The following is a 22,212-nucleotide window of genomic DNA, read 5'->3' on the forward strand; positions in this document are numbered from 1 at the left end:
CACTGGAGTGCCGCGACTTCTTCAAACAACTGATTGGCGGGATACTGGGAGTCGGACCTATCCTGAGGGCAAGTCATCAATATATGAGTCCCGGAAAAACTCCTCTAAGGGTACGACCACACAGCGCGTTCCGTACGGTTGACTACCGCGTGGCCATATGTGCCGCAGCTGGCTCTTGCTAACTAATGAAGACTGCACAGTATAGTCGATCTGCATTGTTAATGGCCGCGTCGCAACCGTGTTATGACCATGCTGTGTGGTCATACCCTATAATTATGCTTAGAAGAAAAAAACACCATACTGCATTTTGTCAAAATCCAAAACGCAACTCAAAAAATACCATGCCCAAGGAAAAAATACACTTTGGGGAGGAATTCTTCACCCCCCCATGACAATTTTCTGTCGGTAATATGTAAACTGCATGTTTCAATACATTGTATGGTACATAAAATGGTGTACAAAATGAATAAAAACGAAAAATCTAAAAGAAAAAAAATCGTAAACGAACCCTTATGTTGACGGAAAACTAAAAAAAGTTACGAGCCGTCAGATATTTGCATTAGTGTTATGGTCACGCATAGTTTGCAGAATTATTTTTGTTTTCAGTTATTACTTATTTATTATATATTTTTTGTTTATAGCATTGGATTTTTTTAATCTTTTTTTTTTTGATCGACTATATAAATCTCATATCTATGGCGATGAATTGCACCAGAGAAGGTGACGGGGAATACTCGGATGATCCGGCTGTGACTACACTGAGTAACCTGATCTTACTGGTGAGCGGGCGGCTACTGGCAGGGGGAGGAGGAGGCCATCATCAGCATATCCCAGCCCACAGACCAAGTCTTGTTCAGTTCTCCAGACTGACTCCACTTGCTGGATCTGCACGTAGCCCTGCTTAAGTAGAGCTAACCCTACAGGGGTAAACTACCAGTGACCGCAGCAGGGGAATGAGTCAGACCAGTGGACTGCTTTGTTCGTATGCACGCTTGCAAGCAATCTGCTATCCTGCGTTTACCGGACCGTAAGCGTCTGCAGAACTTCCGTTTCTCCATAGGTCTTCGTGAGTCGGTATGAGAAACCAGCAAACTTCTATAATCAGACAGAATGGTTTCTACCCAGAGATAGAGCCCCTGTGCCACGGATCCAGACGGTCAGACAAGAGCCAGTTGCCAAAAGTCGCAATGTGCATCACCGCCGCCGGACGACGGCCGCCCGCAGGCGTCCAGGAGAAGTCGAGAGTGGTGTCCCTCCACTGGAGAGCCTGCCAGACTGCCATAGAGGTGAGTGCGCTATCTAGAGCTGTACTGATGGATGGGCGATGAGCGGCGACTATAATTTGGCCGCTGATCAGATTATTGATGGGAGCGATAATCTCTGCATCTGTCGGTCTGTCATTTCTGACCGCAGCGTTTTTCTTGGATATTTCAAACAGAAAAATAGCCCGAAGTCTTGCAAAATGTTGTTATTTTTGTTTTTGTTTTTGGTCACAAGGGGCCCGATCCGAGAGTGTGTCACATGGCGCGACATGTGATGGGGTTGTGGCTACCGTTGCATGGATATAGGCCGAATTTACGGGATCACTGAAGGACTTACAGTATAGCTATAGGTGCACTGCTGGGTTAGGCACCTTAGTGAAGAACTACATGTCCCCAGGTCATCACAGCTATCGCTACAGGTCCAGAGCTTATATTGAACGTGACGAGGTCGCTTTGCACTAAAGTTCAGCATGTCACATCTGTCCCAGCATAGGCAGTTTGCACCAACTCGACTTGGACAGTTAAAGGGGAACTCTGTCTAAATGTCTTTCCTGTCACCAGGATTCGACCCCCCCCTCCAATAATGCTATCCTCTCTGACCTCTATCGGTAAAGCCCCCCCAATGCTGAGCACTTCCTCTCAGATCTTAAAGTAAGGCATAACCTCTAATGTGCCATAATCTACTTCGGGAAGCGCCTTCTCCCATAGGGGCGGGGGACGGCAAAGTACAACCGGGCCCCTGTGCAAAATCAGCATGTGGGCTTCTTGCTGAAAGTGACCCATCATAGGGCTCCAGCGTCACCAGTCTGACAATTTGTCTGGAGGATTGCAACAATGTATCAGGTTGTGAAATCACCGTCCCTCCGCAGGTGGAGGCCTGGGGCCCTTACTGTCCGCAGGACCCCTAATGCCCAAGTGCAGTACCAGCTAAGCTGATGAGCTCTCATGTACGCTGTGCGGAGGGACGGACATTGACCTGCGGCGCGCACTTTGAAACCTGCAGCCCGTCAATTGTCGATTTTCAGTGTAGATGTCGCCCAGTGCAATGCAAAGATCTGGGGCAAATCCGCATCAAAATCCGGAGGTAACGCCTCTTGATTTTGGTGTGGAAATGCAGCTAAAAAGGCACAAAAGTCTGCATAAACTACACTGCTGCGTGTATGGAACCTTATTAGATTGGCGCAGATTGTGTGCAGGAAATCTGCACCAAAAAAACGCACATAAAGCTGCACGATTCATTGCGATTTTAGTGCATTTTATGTTCGTTTTTTATGCATTTTTTTTAAATGCAGATTTTCTGTTTACAACCCCATTGAAGTCTACGAGGAAAACCGCTCTACAGACGACAGTTGACGTGCTGACCAAGAGGTCAGTTTCCGCACAGAAGAAAAAAGCAGTGTCCATGAGATTTGAAAAATCTCGTACACTTTGCTGGTACTGGATAAGGCTACATGCACATGACCGTGCCGTTTTTTTTTGCGGTCCGCAAAAAACGGAAACCGCCCGTGTGCCTTCCGCAATTTGCGGAACTGAAGGGGCGGCCCATTGTATAAATGCCTATTCTTGTCCGCAAAACGGACAAGAATAGGACATGTTCTATTTTTTTTGCGGGGCCGCGGAACAGAGCACCGGATGCGGACAGCACACGGAGTGCTGTCCGCATCTTTTGCGGCCCCATTGAAGTGAATGGGTCCGCACCGAGCCGCAAAAACGGCGGCTCGGATGCGGACCCAAACAACGGCCGTGTGCATGAGGCTTTACTGTGGGAAGATCCCCGTGGAAGGAACGCACGTAATCCGCATAGAGTATGTTTACACATGGCAGAAATGTACCAGATTTAACTAATCTCATTCACACGTCAGTGTTTGGTCAGTGATTTTTGAGCCGAAACCAGGATTGGAGCCTCCACAGACACAAGGTCTAAGGGCTCATGCAGGCGGCCTTATGTTTTTTGCTGTCCACAAAAACGCGGATCCGTTTTTTTTTGGCGGACAGCTCAGCAAGTCCGCAAAAAAAAAAACGGATTGTATTCCCATAGAATAAAAACTAGACTTCAATGAGGCCACATCCTGATTTTCACTGACAAGTATAGGACATGTTATATTTGTTTTGTGGGGCGGTGGAACGGAAGAAAAGATGCGGACAGCACACTGTGTGCTGTCCGCATCTTTTGGGGCCCAATAGGAGTGAATGGGTCCGCATCTAATCTGCAAAATGGCGGATCAGATGAGGAAAGCAACATACGGCCGTCTGAATGAGGCCTATGGGAAAGATCTGCACCTGTTCCGTGTTTAGAGCCGCACCTGGTTTTGGCTCAGAATCACTGATGGAAATCACTGACTGAACACTGACGTGTGAGTGAGGCCCTAGGACTCGTTCACACGAACGTATTTTGCGTTCCATATACGGGCCGTTTTCTGCGTTCTGCATACGGTCCGTATACGGAACCATTAATTTCAATGGGTCCGCAAAAGATGCAGACAGCACTCTGTTGCTCCGTTCCGAGGCCCCGCAAAAATGATGATTCCTGTCCTATTCTTGTCCGTTTTGCGGACAAGAATAGGCATTTCTATAATGGGCCTCCTGTTCCGTTCCGCAAATTGCGGAAGGCACACGAGCCGCATCCGTTTTTTGCGGATCCGCAAGAACCGGCACGGTCGTGTGAACGAGCCCTTATGCTGCAGATTTTCACAACGCAGAGGATGAAATCTGCAGCTAAATCCGCAGGTGAGTCAAGTGGATTCGCCATGGCTTTTCCAGCAGAATCCACAATTCCGCAGATGCGCCCGTGGATGCAGATTTTCATGTGTTTTTTGCTGCGTTTCTGCGCCAAATCCACACTAAAATCAGGAGGCATTAGGCCTCATGCACACGGCCGTTGTTTGGGTCCGCATCCAAGCCGCCGTTTTTGCGGCTCGGATTGCGGACCTATTCACTTCAATGGAGCCGCAAAAGATGAGGACAGCACTCCGTGTGCTGTCCGCATCTGTTGCTCCGTTCCGAGGACCTGCAAAAAAAATAGAGCATGTCCTATTCTTGTCCGTTTTGCGGACAAGAATAGGCATGTCTACAATGGGCCGCCCGTTCCGTAAATTGCGGAAGGCACACAGGCAGCTTCCGTTTTTTGCGGATCCGCGGTTTGCGGACCGCAAAAAAACGGCACGGTCGTGTGCATGAGGCATTACATTTACCCAAATCGGTGGAGAAAATCTGTGTATAAGGCCTCCTGCACACGAATGTTTTTTTACCCCGTTTGCGGGCTGTTTTTTGCGTTCCGTATACGGAACCATTCATTTCAATGGTTCCGTAAAAAAAACGGAATGTACTCCGTATGCATTCCGTTTCCGTATTTCCGTTTTTCCGTTCCGTTGAAAGATAGAACATGTCCTATTATTGCCCGCAAATCACGTTCCGTGGCTCCATTCAAGTCACTGCGTCCGCCCAAAAAAACGGAACACATATGGAAATGCATCCGTATGTCTTCCGTATCCGTTCCGTTTTTGCAGGACCATCTATTGAAAATGTTATGCCCAGCCCAATATTTTCTATGTAATTACTGTATACTGTATATGCCGTACGGAAAAACTGAACCAAAACGGAAACGCAACTGAAACGAAAAACAGATCCGGAAAAAACGGCCTGCAAAACACTGAAAAAGCCATACGGTCGTGTGCAGGAGGCCTAATACACATCCTTTCCTGCTGTTCCTGCGCTGGGGGGGGGGGGGAGGGGCGAACGAGGCGTGAACTGGAGGAAGATGTAGAGAAATGAAACTTGCAGAGCAGGAGAGAGGTAACTGCAGAGCATTTCTCTGACCTATGAGAGAAGGAATGTGGGAACTCTCATGGCATCTGAAGTATGTCTCACGAGTGGCCCGCAGAGCGTCTCACGAGTTTCCCGGGGAGCGTCTCACGAGTGGCCCGCAGAGCGTCTCACGAGTGGCCCGCAGAGCGTCTCACGAGTTTCCCGGGGAGCGTCTCACGAGTGGCCCGCAGAGCGTCTCACGAGTTTCCCGGGGAGCGTCTCCCTCCCAGACAATGTTGGACTGATTTTCCTTATATGCAATAAAAAGTGCAAAAGAAGAGAATCCCTTAAAGCAGCGTTCAGCAACCTCCGGCACTCCAGCTGTTGCGAAACTACATCTCCCATCATGCACACTTGCTTGGCTGTTCTCTAAACTCCCACACAAGTGGAAGGAGCATGCTGGGAGTTGTAGTTTCACAACAGCTGGAGTGCCGAAGGTTGCCGATCCCAAGGAAACGGCTAAGATTCACTACAGGTTAGAGTAGTGACATCACACTAATTGCTTTGTGATGTCATTGAGAGACTGAAGACTCCATGTCTGTATGGCACCACGAGGGACGATTGTGGGGGAGGGGGGGGTCTGGGTGTTGCGTTTTACCCAGGGCTTCTAGCTAAACCTTGTGCGTTCTTGGCAAATATGAAAATCTTTCAGTTCTCCAAATGATTTCTCAAAAGTGTCATTGTCCACAAGCCCAACTACAAGGGAGTTACTGTGTCGGCGGGGGCGTAGCTGGAAGCTCCTGGGCCTCCATGCAAAATCTGTCACAGGTTCTCCATCTACCATGTGACAGACAGGTGTTTAAGCCCCCTCGAGCACCAGGGGCCAGGTGTGACCACCGTGACAATTCTTTAAAGGGGTTATCCAACCTCTGAAATGCCCCCCCCCCCCCATATGCCCTCGCCCCTCACACTGAATATTCTTACCTGCGTCGCTTCTAAAGCCCGCATGGCCGCCGCTGCTTCTCCCTGTGCGTGGATGAAAACATCCGGCGTCGGGGGGGGTGGGGAGCAGCCAATGGCAGGCGGGCACGGGGACTTGCCTCCCTTGCATACGACCGTTGTTTTGGTCCGTTTTGGCGGCTCGGGTGCGGACCCGTTCACTTCAATGGGGCAGCAAAAGATGCGAACAGCACTCCGTGTGCAGTCCGCATCCGTTGCTCCGTAAAAAAAAAAATAACCTTTCCTATTCTTGGCCATTTTGCGGACAAGAATAGGCAGTTATATCAATGGCTGTCCGTGCCGTTCCGCAAATTGCGGAACGCACACGGACGCCATCCGTGTTTTGCGGATATGCATATTGCGGACTGCAAAACGCACAACGGTCGTGTGCATGAGGTTTAAGGCTACATTCATACTGTCAGTTTTTCATGGCCATTTGTCCAACTATTGTTGCAGACATTTTCTGGCCGTCTTAATAGCGGTTTAGCTTCCATTTTAAACAGCCATTGAAAATGGATGAATTCAATTGGCTTTTTTGTAAATCCCAACCCCTGCAGTGCCCTCTGTATAAATAAGGCCTCCCATAGTGCCCCTTGGACATAAACTCCCCAATCCATAATGCCACCATTATGATTAATACCCCATTAGTGCCCCCCAGTATTAGTGATGCCCCTAGTATTATGAATGCCCCATTAGTGGCCCCCAGTATTATGACTGCCCCTCTTAGTGGCCCCCAGTATTCCTCCACCTTTGGCCCTTGTGTAATAATAATAACAATAATAATACTCCTCACCTCATCCACTTGCACACCCAGCGTCACTCGCTCCTCACTGGATGCAGGAGGAAAGGACCTGCACTCCCAGCATAGTCATGGGAATGGCAGGTCCTGCTGCATCAAGTAAAGAGCGAGTGTCCCTGGATGTTCAAGTGGATGGGGTGAGTATTTTATTACTAATATTTCTTTTAATTTAAACCCTAAAAGACCAAGAGTACCCATTTGTGATGCCCGTTAGACGTGTTCACTCCTGTCTAAATGGCCGTTAAAAACGGTCCCATTGATTTCAATGAGATCCATCTGGACATAAAACCGGCCCAAAATATGTTCTATTTTTTGATGGCCACTATTCACTGGCTGTTAAAAAAAAAAGGTCCTTGTGAATAGCCCCCTAGACTGCAATTGGTTCTAAAAGCGGCTGAATGTAGCCTAAAGGCGTTTGCCCCCTAATAACACCTTGATCCCCCTTTGTGAATGCAGCAGTGGAGCGCGTGCATGACAGTCTCTCCCTTCTCTGTGCGCTGTACTCGGCGGTGCTGTAGACCGTCAGTGGAGCAGCGGTCACACTCCGGGACCCCAGCTCTCCCTCCTCTCTGCAGTTGGGCCCTCAGTGTTCACACAAGTACTTGGCTATCCTCATCATGTCGATGACTGGGGCAGCAGTGTGCATGCTCTATAATGCACAGAGCCACTCCACCACCTCTCCATTTAGCCTCCCCCTAAATGCAGCTTGGCATACAGAGCGGACCCCCATTTTTCCATTTAAGCCGCCCCTGTGTGCACGAAGCCTGCGCCGCAGTGCACCAAGGCTGTAAAGGTCCGCCATAACACCTCTGTATGCCGCTGGACAGGCTGCATCCCAACTCCACTGGATTGAGGTTTTCTGCCCTAGAGGCCATGGTTTCTTGTACCTCTGTATATACAATACACCAGTGATGGCTATCCTCCAACTGTGGTGAAACTACGACTCCCAGCATGCTCTATTCATTTCTATGGAGTTCTCAGAACAGGCAAGCAAGTGTGCATCTTGGGAGTTGTAGTATTACTACAGCCAGAGTGCCGGAGGTTGGCCATCGCAGCAATAAACCATCTGATGGATGGAGGTATATGGAGGTGCAGGCCTCATGCAGCTCTCCAAGACATAATACCGCCATATGCAGGAACGGTGTAATAATCTATGGTCTGCGATGTGCTCAGTAACCTGCACCATCAGCACCGTGCCTGTCCACCTGATCCCCTTCCACACGTGCGGAGATGGAGGCGCCTCCGAAAACCTTCTCCACCCTCTCAGAACCAGCTGCTGGTGATATCGCCGCGCTGCAACGAAGGTGTTTGGTTACAAACAGCTTACAGTGTGATGTCTGCCTACATCTCATTAACCTACATAGAATTGAATTACAAGGCCACCACAGAGGCCTCCACGTCATTCATACACTTTCCTATTTTAACCCTGCTTGAGTTTCAGTGCCACCTGGGATTAAAAAAAAAATCCGGAAACAGCGCCACTCTTATGCATAGGCTGTGTCTGGAATTGCAGTTCACCCCCATTCAAATCAATACCGCAATACCAGACACAACCTATGGATTTTAAGGGCGCTATTCCAAAAGATTCCACATGAGAAAAGTCCCAAAACTTTTAAATAGACTTTCGGGGGTCATTAATTAAGAATGGTTGCGTTAACTCGCAGTCAGTCAATGAGAACGTTCTTTGTTCCATTCAGAAGCAGTAATCCTGTCCACAGCTAGTTCTGCCCTCAGCTGAGAAGTGGATACAATTGTATCCAGTCTAGACAATGCTCTGTGAGCTAAACAGCCCGGACTCCAGACTGATACATTGTAACAAACTAGCAGAGTTGTATCCAGCCTAGACAATGCTCTGTGAGCTAAACAGCCCGGACTCCAGACTGATACATTGTAACAAACTAGTACAGTTGTATCCAGTCTAGACAATGCTCTGTGAGATAAACAGCCCGGACTCCAGACCGATACATTGATACGTAGGGTTGTATATATCTGTATGCAGTAATCTCCTGAGCTCCCACTAGTGGTGGCTGTATATATCTGTATGTAGTAATCTCCTGAGCTCCCTCTAGTGGTGACTGTATATATCTGTATGCAGTAATCTCCTGAGCTCCCTCTAGTGGTGACTGTATATATCTGTATGTAGTATTCTCCTGAGCTCCCTCTAGTGGTGGATGTATATATCTGTATGTAGTAATCTCCCGAGCTCCCTCTAGTGGTGGCTGTATATATCTGTATGCAGTAAACTCCTGAGCTCCTTCTAGTGGTGGCTGTATATATCTGTATACAGTAATCTCCTGAGCTCCCTCTAGTGGTGGTTGTATATATCTGTATGCAGTAATCTCCTGAGCTCCCACTAGTGGTGGCTGTATATATCTGTATGTAGTAATCTCCTGAGCTCCCTCTAGTGGTGACTGTATATATCTGTATGCAGTAATCTCCTGAGCTCCCTCTAGTGGTGACTGTATATATCTGTATGTAGTATTCTCCTGAGCTCCCTCTAGTGGTGGATGTATATATCTGTATGTAGTAATCTCCCGAGCTCCCTCTAGTGGTGGCTGTATATATCTGTATGCAGTAAACTCCTGAGCTCCTTCTAGTGGTGGCTGTATATATCTGTATACAGTAATCTCCTGAGCTCCCTCTAGTGGTGGTTGTATATATCTGTATGCAGTAATCTCCTGAGCTCCCTCTAGTGGTGGCTGTATATATCTGTATGCAGTAATCTCCTGAGCTTCCTCTAGTGGTGGCTGTATATATCTGTATGCAGTAATCTCCTGAGCTCCCTCTAGTGGTGGCTGTATATACCTGTATGCAGTAATCTCCTGAGCTCCCCTAGTGGTGGTTGTATATATCTGTATGCAGTAATCTCCTGAGCTCCCTCTAGTGGTGGCTGTATATATCTGTATGCAGTAATCTCCTGAGCTTCCTCTAGTGTTGGCTGTATATATCTGTATACAGTAAGCTCCTGAGCTTCCTCTAGTGGTGGCTGTATATATCTGTATGTAGTAATCTCCTGAGCTCCCTCTAGTGGTGGCTGTATATATCTGTATGTAGTAATCTCCTGAGCTCCCTCTAGTGGTGGCTGTATATATCTGTATGTAGTAATCTCCTGAGCTCCCTCTAGTGGTGGCTGTATATATCTGTATGCAGTAATCTCCTGAGCTCCCACTAGTGGTGGCTGTATATATCTGTATGCAGTAATCTCCTGAGCTCCTTCTAGTGGTGGCTGTATATATCTGTATGCAGTAATCTCCCGAGCTCCCTCTAGTGGTGGCTGTATATATCTGTATGCAGTAAACTCCTGAGCTCCCTATAGTGGTGGTTGTATATATCTGTATGCAGTAATCTCCTGAGCTCGCTCTAGTGGTGGCTGTATATATCTGTATGTAGTAATCTCCTGAGCTCCCTCTAGTGGTGGCTGTATATATCTGTATGCAGTAATCTCCTGAGCTCCCCCTAGTGGTGGCTGTATATATCTGTATGCAGTAATCTCCTGAGCTCCCTCTAGTGGTGGTTGTATATATCTGTATGCAGTAATCTCCTGAGCTCCCTCTAGTGGTGGCTGCATATACACTCACCTAAAAAAAAATATTAGGAACACCTGTTCTATTTCTCATTAATGCAATTATCTAGTCAACCAATCACATGGCAGTTGCTTCAATGCATTTAGGGGGGTGCTCCTGGTCAAGACAATCTCCTGAACTCCAAACTGAATGTCAGAATGGGAAAGAAAGGTGATTTAAGCAATTTTGAGCGTGGCATGGTTGTTGGTGCCAGACGGGCCGGTCTGAGTATTTCACAATCTGCTCAGTTACTGGGATTTTCACGCACAACCATTTCTAGGGTTTACAAAGAATGGTGTGAAAAGGGAAAAACATCCAGTATGCGGCAGTCCTGTGGGCAAAAATGCCTTGTGGATGCTAGAGGTCAGAGGAGAATGGGCCGACTGATTCAAGCTGATAGAAGAGCAACGTTGACTGAAATAACCACTCGTTACAACCGAGGTATGCAGCAAAGCATTTGTGAAGCCACAACACGCACAACCTTGAGGCGGATGGGCTACAACAGCAGAAGACCCCACCGGGTACCACTCATCTCCACTACAAATAGGAAAAAGAGGCTACAATTTGCACAAGCTCACCAAAATTGGACTGTTGAAGACTGGAAAAATGTTGCCTGGTCTGATGAGTCTCGATTTCTGTTGAGACATTCAAATGGTAGAGTCCGAATTTGGCGTAAACAGAATGAGAACATGTATCCATCCTCTGATGGCTACTTCCAGCAGGATAATGCACCATGTCACAAAGCTCGAATGATTTCAAATTGGTTTCTTGAACATGACAATGAGTTCACTGTACTAAAATGGCCCCCACAGTCACCAGATCTCAACCCAATAGAGCATCTTTGGGATGTGGTGGAACGGGAGCTTCGTGCCCTGGATGTGCATCCCTCAAATCTCCATCAACTGCAAGATGCTATCCTATCAATATGGGCCAACATTTCTAAAGAATGCTATCAGCACCTTGTGGAATCAATGCCACGTAGAATTAAGGCAGTTCTGAAGGCAAAAGGGGTCCAACACCGTATTAGTATGGTGTTCCTAATAATTCTTTAGGTGAGTGTATATGTATGTATGTAGTAATCTCCTGAACTCCCTCTATTAATGTTTGTATATGTCTGAATGTAGTAATCCCTTGAGCTCCCTCTAGTGATGGCTCTATATATCTTTATGCAGTAAACTCCTGGCCTCCCTCTAGTGGTGGCTCTATACATCTGTATGTAGTAATCTCCTGAGCTCCCTCTAGTGGTGGCTCTATACATCTGTATGTAGTAATCTCCTGAGCTCTCTCTAGTGGTGGCTCTAGGTAGCAGTATAGTATCCTAACATTTTGCAGGGGATGTGAAGTTCTGTACCAGAAAATTTAGCTTATGCTACCATAAAGATATATTATGAAATTAATCAGCACTGAATGCTGGAGTTTAGAATAACATGGAGTGAATATATGGAAATTCACTGATTACGGGTAGTGTGGGTATCTTTGCTAAATATAGACCAAATATAGTAGCTTGGAAAGATTCGGCATGCCAATAAGCCTCTCCAATTACTGGGACAGGGCTACTTGTGCAGAACTTTAGGCGCCAGCAGCAGTTTCACTTCCAGCTCTACAAAGAGGAAGATCATGCAGAGCTGGAGAAGAAAATGCTTGTTTTGGGGGGTTCTGGACTTTACAGTAGCTGTTACCACACATTACTGGTTCTCATGATAATTACTATGGATGATGGAAGGTATAACTAAAGCATGAAATGCATTAGCTACACCAGTCAATGGTAACTTGACGTAAGCCACAAGTAGTAAAGCTTTCTGGACCTCCTCTTGATGCTGGGAACAGCAAAGAAAAAGGAGATTCACTTACTTATTAGACTCATTGATAAATACCAGTATGCACATTATAATTAGTGTTAAACTGTGACGAGTTAAGATGTAATCCTTATACCATGCAGGAATGAACAGGTTAAACCCTACAGATTTCTGCATCCTGATAAACTGATATTACTGTATAGCACCTGGCACCACTCCGGGCCCCTCTGTGTATCAGGGGACGCTATGTGATTGGCTGGGTACCAGTGGATCTGTGGCACACCTACTACAAGCCTATATCTTTCCCATGAGATTATAGCCAAAAATAATTACTGTCAGTGACCGGACTGTGAATTCTGTTAAATACATATGGAGTCCGCACAGTGCATTCAACTTCTGTACTCCTCAGAGAGGTCTGGCATCTAATCTATGGGTCATCTCTGTATATACAGTATATTATTTGTCTATAATGTAATTGTATCCTATCTGCCTAATCTATCAATGACTGCATAACTGATCCTGAACTACATCCTGTATTATACTCCAGAGCTGCGCTCACTATTCTGCTGGTCACAGTGTACATACATTACATTACTTATCCTGTACTGATCCTGAGTTACATCCTGTATTATACTCCAGAGCTGCACTCACTATTCTGCTGGTGGAGTCACTGTGTACATACATTACATTACTTATCCTGTACTGATCTTGAGTTACATCCTGTATTATACTCCAGAGCTGTACTCACTATTCTGCTGGTGCAGTCACTGTGTACATACATTACTTATCCTGTACTGATCCTGAGTTACATCCTGTATTATACTCCAGAGCTGCACTCACTATTCTGCTGGTGGAGTCACTGTGTACATACATTACTTAGTCTGCACTGATCCTGAGTTACATCCTGTATTATACTCCAGAGCTTCACTCACTATTCTGCTGGTGCAGTCACTGTGTACATACATTACTTATCCTGTACTGATATCTAGTTACATTCTGTATTATACTCCAGAGCTGCACTCACTATTCTGCTGGTGGAGTCACTGTGTACATACATTACTTATCCTGTACTGATCCTGAGTTACATTCTGTATTATGCTCCAGAGCTGCACTCACTATTCTGCTGGTGGAGTCACTGTGTACATACATTACTTATCCTGTACTGATCCTGAGTTACATCCTGTATTATACTCCAGAGCTGCACTCACTGTTCTGCTGGTCACAGTATACATACATTCTTTATCCTGTACTGATCGTCTGGTTTCTTGTTACCAGAGAGCAGTGCTTTGTGGGAGCTTAGGTAGCGGAGTGGCTTCTGTCGGTAAAATAACATGAAATAACTCACATTTGATGTACCTGAAGCTTTTATGTAGCTGTAACCTGGCTGTTTTCATGGTGCCCCGGCTCTCCTGGCTTCTCTACACCCCGAGCTCCCAACTATCTTCAGAGTCTACCAACGCCCCAGACATGTAGATGATGGTGTAATGGTATGGTCACTGTAATTACACCTTGGGTATCCTATCCCTAAGAGCGTCTTACAAAATTTGAAAAACATTCCAGTTTTGCTCCAAAACAGCGCCACACCTGTCTGCAGGTTGTTTGTGGTATTGCAGATCTGCCCTATTTACATCAATGGAGATGAGCTTCAATATCAGATGCAAACTAAAGACAGGTGCGGCCCTGCTTCTCTAAACTTGTACAACCCCTTTAAATGGGATGATTAGCCAATTATGCCCCAGTCTCTTATTATATGCCCACCTTCCCTCAGCTACGCCCCGGTGCAAAGTGGTGACTGTGGGAAAAGCATTTGACTAAAACTTCTCACTTACCTATAATAACCTTAGAAAATCCCTTTAAAGGCTTTAAAGGGATTTTCCAGTCACAGTCAATAAATGTTATTTTTTTGTACAATGAAAAGGAATATAATTTTCCAAAATTCTTTCTCTATAAAAAATAAATCCGGGGCTTTCAAGATCTCTGCTTGCTGTCACTCACTCCTGCTCAAATGATGGACACATGGCCCAATTATCAGAGCTGTGTCCCTATGGGCGAGGAGTCAAGTAGAGGCTGGCAGTGGCGGGAGTGCTGGTCGGCCGCCAGTTGCAGTGTAAAGCTTGTCCGCCCCTCTCTTCATCCTGTTATTTGTCCCAGTAATACAACTGCCAAGAGCGAAGAAACCAGCGAGGCCCAGCCTGATCCGCTGCACGCTGCCCCCGCCCTCCGCTGCAGCCGGAGAGTGTTGATGTAGTAGTAATCCGCTCATTAACATCGATTATTCACACCGGTGTGACCTGCCCACTGTCACTACAGGTCACTGACTGATTATTTAACCTCTTAATACCAGATGACAAAAACATAGCTGCTTTCTTCCAAAAATAGCGCCACTCCTGTGCGTAGGTTATGTCATGTATAGCAGCCCATTCTCATTTAGGGTCCCTACACACATACATTTGCACTGGTGTTTTTTTTTTTGCAGGGCTGGCATAACTGCATGCGTTTTTTGTTTTTTTTTCTGGCCACCTAGGTTTTTTGGGGCATATTTTGTGGCATTTTTTTTTTAACACTAGTGTTTTCTTCATGGTGTTTTTTCATATCCCCCTAGAGAGGAAATATGAAAACGCCTAAATAAAAAAATGCCAAGAGTTCCAGAAGCACAAAAAACGCCAAGAGCAAAAAACGCAGTTGTCTCGAGATTCACCCAAAAAACTAGGTGCAAAAAAGTCATTAAAACCGCAAAAGTGCAGATATGATGCCTGCAAAAACCTATTAGGCTATCACTTTAATCATATCTTAATGCTATTGGAGCAATTTTAGTTTTTTGTTTTTTTTTATCCGTCATAGAACATTTATTTCGATACGACATAGCATCCTTGGAATTGTTATCGAGATTAGAGCTTCGGACACATTGCGTTTATATTTTTATTTTTTATTTTCTTATTCTTTTAGTTTTTTATGTTTTGGGAGCATTAGTTATATAGTTATATTGCTATGGACTTACTTGCACAGCGCTAGGATAGAAGCCTTCAGAATTCTGTTGATTTCTTCTTGGCTCTGAGCTCACAACTTTCAGCAGCATTCCCTGCTGGTTCAAGTGTGTGAAGAAAGCACACATAATTCAGTCATTCTTGTTGTAGCTGTTTGAAGTTGGTATTTTTTTTTATTTTTACCACTTAATACTATGTCTCCCAGAAGTTGACATAGCCTGCTCTCTCCACAAACTGAACCAGCAAGAAATCTTGCTGAAAGTTATGAGCTCAGAGCCAAGAAGAAATCTGCTGAATTTCTTCTGCTGATTTCTACCCCAGGATATTGCTATTAATTTACCTCCACAATGCTAGTATATAGGCCTTTAGAATTTTGTTGATTTCTGCTTGGTTCTGAGCTCACAACTTTCAGCAGCATTCCCTGCTGGTTCAGTGTGTGTGTGTGGAGAAGTCATGTGTTATTCATTCCTTCTTGCTGTAAATATATATTAGATGCTTGGGACTATTTATCACTTGATATCAAATCTCCCAGATTGTAAGTCAACAGACCCTGCTTTCTCCACAAACTGAACCAGCAAGGAATGTTGCTGAAAGTTGTGAGCTCGGAGCCAAGATAAAATTTGCAGAATTTCATCTGCTGATTTGTATCCCAGACTATTTCTTACTGTGCTAGGACAGAGGGGTTCATAATTCTGTTGATTTCTTCTTGGCTCTGAGCTCACAACTTTTCAGCAGCATTCCCTGCTGGTTCAGTGTGTGGAAAATGCATGCGTAATTCATTCCTTGCTGCAAATATTCAAGACTATTTACTACTGATCCCTGGCCTATGCTTAAATGTTGACACATGCATCTAACACTCTTCATGTCTCTTGTCTTGCAGATACAACATTGATTGCCCAGCCAGTAACTGTGCCCGAGAAAAAGGATCGGCCAATTAAGGTAAGCTTTTAATTTGCTGAATGGATACGAACCAGAATGTGCATTTGGGAGTTGTAGTCCCAAACCCATCTGTACATGTGCACTGTGCTCAGTATGTGCTGCTGTAAAGATATTGCACTTTGAAGGGTTAATTGGCACTCTGATTTACACTGCTGTGTGCACTTACACAGTTTTGTATTGTTAAACTGCATTTTATATGTTTATTGTAATATATCCTGTTCATTTGCACTGTTATTGCAAAGCACTGGGGAAAGGGTTAATGGACAGCCAGATAATACTGAGAGACTTTGAGACTTTCTACCTATGCACTGAGAAGTTAGAAATCATCTACAGTGACTATAAGTGACTATGCAAAGTTTTAGAGGGGGGACAGACATGCTGACCTTTTAACTGTCTATTTTATCTCTGTTGTTTAAAGGGGTTGTCCGTTTTTTTTACTATTGATGAACCTATCCTCAGGTTAGGTCACCAATATCAGATTGGCAGGGGTCCGACTTCCGGCATCCCCGCCCATTAGTTGTTTGAAGAGAAGGCCACTCTCGTATGAGCACTGCTTTCTTTGCTTTGTTTACCTGCTCGCAGCAGCAATTGCAGTGGTGAGCAGGTGTAATATGTATAAGTATGACGTCCCCATTCACTTCTATGGGATGGCTCTGTCTGTTCAAGTGAATACTACCGGCAGCGTGTACTGCCACTTCAAACAGCTGATCGGTGGGGTTGCCGGGAGTCTGACCTCTACCGATCTGATACTGATGACCTAGGATAGGTCATCAATAGTAAAAACTGGACAACCCCTTTAAGTCTGAAGACTTATGTCTGGAAAAACTGCTTAGTCATTCCCATAGACTTGTATTAAAACTCAACTGGAATTGCAACATTGTTTCTCTTTAGGCTGTGCTTCTCCACTCCACCCCTCCCATTAGAAGGTTCTACTTCAGTAAGAAACTGTATAAAAACAGAGCAGTCAAAGCCCCTAGTTGTCTGCAGACAGGGACCACTGTTTAGTAGAAGAGAATGTGCCAGACTTCATGAGTGACGAGAAGAAGATGCTGAGATGGGGATGCTTTGTTATAGACCCTGGACCACCACCCCTTTGATCAAGGAGTGAGCTGGACAGTTGAGCCACAGACCCTGGGCCACAAGCCTTTTGGCCAGGGTATCCGCTTTAGTGTTGGGACCACCCTAAACCAATGGTCAATGGCTTAAGGATTTGTTAGAAACTGATCCATCCATTATTACCATAAACAATGGCACTTATGAAATATAATAAAATGCCTCTGTTTTTGTCGTCATACACAGAGACCCGCAGGAGACCTTGCCATAAAAGCAGACAATAGTAAGTAATATCTCTTTAAATCAGACATAATTCTGAGCTATGAGCAATGCGCCAAGAAGATGGCGTTATTAAATTTTACACATATTTCATTAGCAATGATAATAATATGTGCTTTGAAGTGAACTGATACTCCCATCATCTATATGAAGGATCTGACACACCTATCAATGTGCCCCAGGGTCAGAGCTCCAGGGCGGTATCACAGATGCTTGGCAGTTCTCACACTTTGTAGTTTGATAGGTTTGCACTTTTTACAACCCAATCCCGAACCCCCACATTGTGGCTGCACGGAACAGAACATACACGCAGTTTTATGGGTTTGCTTAATTGCTATTAGCAAACAGACGATGCCTAATGAAGTATAATTGGCTCCATTTAAAGGGCCATTGCCATTATATAACAGTTAAGGGCATGCGGCTAGGACATGTGATTATCTCTCAACCTCTTGGGTGACAGACCATTGACAATACACAGGTCACCTCATCAACCTCCCTGTACAATGACCTCTGCATCATTCACTGAGCATGCCCACTGCACTCTTCCACAGGTCACTAAGCATGCCCACTACTATCTCCCACAGGTCACTGAGCATGCCCACTACTATCTCCCACAGGTCACTGAGCATGCCCACTGCACTCTTCCACAGGTCATTAAGCATGCCCACTACTATCTCCCACAGGTCACTGAGCATGTTCACTACTATCACCCACAGGTCACTGAGCATGCCCACTACTATCTCCCACAGGTCACTGAGCATGCCCACTGCACTCTTCCACAGGTCATTAAGCATGCCCACTACTATCTCCCACAGGTCACTGAGCATGTTCACTACTATCACCCACAGGTCACTGAGCATGCCCACTACTATCTCCCACAGGTCACTGAGCATGCCCACTGCACTCTTCCACAGGTCATTAAGCATGCCCACTACTATCTCCCACAGGTCACTAAGCATGTTCACTACTATCTCCCACAGGTCACTAAGCATGCCCGCTACTATCTCCCACAGGTCACTAAGCATGCCCACTACTATCTCCCACAGGTCACTGAGCTTGCCCACTGCACTCTTCCACAGGTCACTAAGCATGTTCACTACTATCTCCCACAGGTCACTAAGCATGTTCGCTACTATCTCCCACAAGTCACTAAGCATGCCCGCTACTATCTCCCACAGGTCACTAAGCATGCCCACTACTATCTCCCATAGGTCACTAAGCATGCCCACTACTATCTCCCACAGGTCACTAAGCATGCCCACTACTATCTCCCATAGGTCACTAAGCATGCCCGCTACTATCTCCCACAGGTCACTAAGCATGCCCACTACTATCTCCCACAGGTCACTAAGCATGCCCACTACTATCTCCCACAGGTCACTAAGCATGCCCACTACTATCTCCCACAGGTCACTAAGCATGCCCACTACTATCTCCCACAGGTCACTAAGCATGCCCACTACTATCTCCCACAGGTCACTAAGCATGCCCACTACTATCTCCCACAGGTCACTAAGCATGCCCACTACTATCTCCCACAGGTCACTAATCATGCCCACTACTATATCCCACAGGTCACTAATCATGCCCACTACTGTCTCCCACAGGTCACTAAGCATGCCCACTACTATCTCCCACAGGTCAATGAGCATGCCCACTACTCTCTCCCTTAAAAGTCAATGGGGCATTTCGTATGTGCATGTGACTACTACAAAGCACATTTTTTTCATAGCTCAGGCAAGATGCCCGTCCCAAAATAAGTGTGTGCTGCTATTTCTGACAGCCCCATTCAAGTTGGAAAGGGATAGTGCATGCTCATCTCCAGGCGTAAACAAGGGTCAGATACTCAATAGTTACAATTTTATAATTTGAATGTCAGGTCAGCCCTTCAGGTTTCTGCTAAGTTTTTCATTTTGAAGTTGGCAGACCTGCTTCAATCAATAAGGGTTAATTCACGAGCGGACACCCGCTGTGGTTTCCAGCACGAAACGCGCCAACGGCAGCGCGTACTCCCACTGAAAACAAGGGAGGCGGTTTCTGCTTGGCACGAAATCTGCGCTGAAATCCAGTCACAAGAATAAGCGTAACAATATCAATGTATGTATATTCTGTGCTGCAGGTGTGTATCCTGAGAAAAGGCTCCGATCATCCTCGTTCACATTCAGGCCGACCCAGTCCTCTACCGACACAGGTAATCGCTTTATATGTACGGAAAAACTAATTTTGGTCTTGGCTCCTATTCATACTGGAAGCCTGTGCTGTGCTGCATAATATATCCGAGCACTCAACTCGCTGACTGGGGCTGCAGAGTGCACGCTCAACTGGCCACTGCATTCAGAAGGGGAAAGGGGATCCCCATTCTCGGGATCGGCGGGGGTTGGGACTCCAACCAATCAGATATAAATTGGCACAACCCCTTTAATGTCAATAAGCTGCATTATTAGTCACGGATCGTGCATAAGAAAGGCGTTATGGGAAGCTTGCAGTAGGTGTTTAATGTTCCCTGCAGCGCCACCACAGGAGAAATTAAGCATTACACTGTTCCCATAGGCTGTGCATGTGATGCATGGACATACTGGGTCCTCCAGAGGGAGAGACACTCTTTGTAGCCACAGAGGAGGGTCTTAAATGGTAACCCCCCCCCCCAACCTTTATTAACTAAGGATGGGGGGTTTGGAGATGGACTTTGACGCCTCTAGTTCTCATTCAGGTCCCATTGTGACAGACTTTATCTTAATCTGATGCTCACCAGCCATTGTCATCTTTCCTCTTTGATACATTTTTATCATTCTCTGTCCAGATCATAATGTCTTGGAGAAACGCGTCCGCTCCTCCTCCTTTACTGTTCTGACGAGCTTCCCCCCGAATCAGCCTGGTAAGTTCCCTATTAGTACCTGTACACATTTAAAATGGGACCCCCTGTTATGGTACTGGTTCATGTCTGTATGCCCCTTCCCCGACCCTTTGATGGATTCGCGCGCTCCCTTGTTTGTAGGTTCTTTCTGCCCATTAGAAGGGGGAATGAGCGGGGGCTGATCTGTAGGGGGCTGCAGACCAAGCAGCCACACCTGGTGCCTGAAGGGGTATAGAAGAAGGCACAGATATCATAGAGATGGGAACCCTATTACTGATCTTGCATTGAGGCTCATGGTCCTGGGGGAAAAGAGATCAAGCTGGGACCATCTCCAGGGACCCCATAGCAGCTGCCTGCGGTGGGATCACAGTTCTCAGCTTAGCACCTTGTAATGAACTGAAGCGGTATCTTCCCTTGTGGTTACAAGCCGCGATTCTGAGATGTTCCTAATGAGGTGGTCCAATTAATATGATGATTGGGAACCATTGCATGAGTTCTTAAAGGGAACCTGTCATCAACTTTATGCTGACCGTACTGAGGGCAGTATAAAGTGGTGACAGAAATGCTGATCTCAGCCGTGTGTCACTCATCAGCTAAAAGTAAGGGGTTGCCGAAAACCAGCATCATAATCATTGGAGCCCAGGCCTGGAAAAGAGTCCCGGCCACCTGAGAAGAGTCCTGGTTATTCATAATCTCCTGCTCTCCTGCCCAACTGCTGATGGCTGACAGTCTTCTACCTAGTTTTCTCTCTTTCTCTCTAGGAGAAAACTGCAGATGGGTGACAGTGCAGGAGATTATAATGACCAGGACTCTTCTCATGTAGATTTGACTCTTTTCAAGGCCTGGGCTGCAATGATTATGATGCTGGTTCTCGGCAACCCCTTACTTTTAGCTCATGAGTGACACCCCGCTGAAATCAGCATTTCTGTCACTATTCTATACTGCCCTCAGTACGGTCAGCATAAAGTTGATGACAGGTTCCCTTTAAGAGCAGTAGACAGGATGCAGAAAATTTCTATGAGAGGCTGAGACCTGAAAATCCCACTGGGTGGAGTGAAACAATGCGCCAGACGGACATCAATCCCCAGAATGTATTTGTGTGTAGCTAGGAGTCCAGGGAGATGTTGCTTCATCTGTTTCTCACTGATGGTTTTTGATACAATTATAGTAAGCATTTTTGGGTGATGGTCGCCTTGTAGATAATTTCTTCTCACCCCACTATGTTATTACAGTGCTGAAGAACAATGTATTCATGACGTCCACACTTCTGCAGGAGCAGGAAAGCAGCACCAGAGCAGGTTTGTACCAATAAACCCCCGTCCTGCTCATATATTATTCAGCAGGAGCCGATCGTGGACTCAGGAGCTGATCGTGGACTCGTCTGTCAGCAGATCCTGGAGGCTTTACAGCACCAGCCGCATCTGACACTGTTCTGCTGATGGTTTCACAGGGAAATGTCAGAAAGTAGAAATTCTAAGAGAGAGGAGGAAGAAAGAGGGGTAAGAAAGAGAGAAAGTGGAAAGAGAGAGAGGAAGGAGGAAGAGGAAGGAGAAAGAGGGAGGGGATAGAGAGAAAGCGGAAAAAGAGAGCGAGGGGGAAGAAAGAGGGAGGGGAAAGAGAGGGGTAAGAGAGAGAGAGGGGAAATAGAGAAAGCGGGAAGGGAGAGGGAGAGAGGAGACGGAAGGGGATGAAAAACGGAGGTGAAAAAGAGAAAACGGGAAGAGAAAATGGGGAGTGGCAAGAGCGGGTGGGGAAGAGTAGGGGAGGACTGGGAACTTAAAGTGGCCCTGGAAAAAATACAAAAAGTGGCCCCGTTTTGTAGTGGTGTCCAAATTGATGGAAGGCAGGTCAGCAATACCTTATTGTGGCACTTTATACCGCCCCAACGGAGCCAAATACCACAGTCCATCACAAAATACTGCCAGCAGCACAAAATACAG

General features: G+C 46.1%; 1 protein-coding gene across 1 annotated transcript in view; it reads left to right on the top strand.

The window, feature by feature from the left end:
- Positions 1–701: 701 nt before the first annotated feature.
- Positions 702–22,212, top strand: part of RANBP3L (RAN binding protein 3 like) — a 43,193-nt gene continuing 21,682 nt past the window's right edge. Inside the window, exons 1-7 of the mRNA XM_040419603.1 lie at positions 702–779; positions 1,061–1,286; positions 16,028–16,086; positions 17,386–17,422; positions 19,538–19,609; positions 20,219–20,293; positions 21,505–21,570. Coding sequence (XP_040275537.1) covers positions 702–779; positions 1,061–1,286; positions 16,028–16,086; positions 17,386–17,422; positions 19,538–19,609; positions 20,219–20,293; positions 21,505–21,570 — 613 coding nt within the window. The remainder of the gene's footprint in view (positions 780–1,060; positions 1,287–16,027; positions 16,087–17,385; positions 17,423–19,537; positions 19,610–20,218; positions 20,294–21,504; positions 21,571–22,212) is intronic.

Source organism: Bufo bufo, chromosome 2, assembly GCF_905171765.1.
Source record: "Bufo bufo chromosome 2, aBufBuf1.1, whole genome shotgun sequence".
NCBI classification, from domain to species: domain Eukaryota; kingdom Metazoa; phylum Chordata; class Amphibia; order Anura; family Bufonidae; genus Bufo; species Bufo bufo.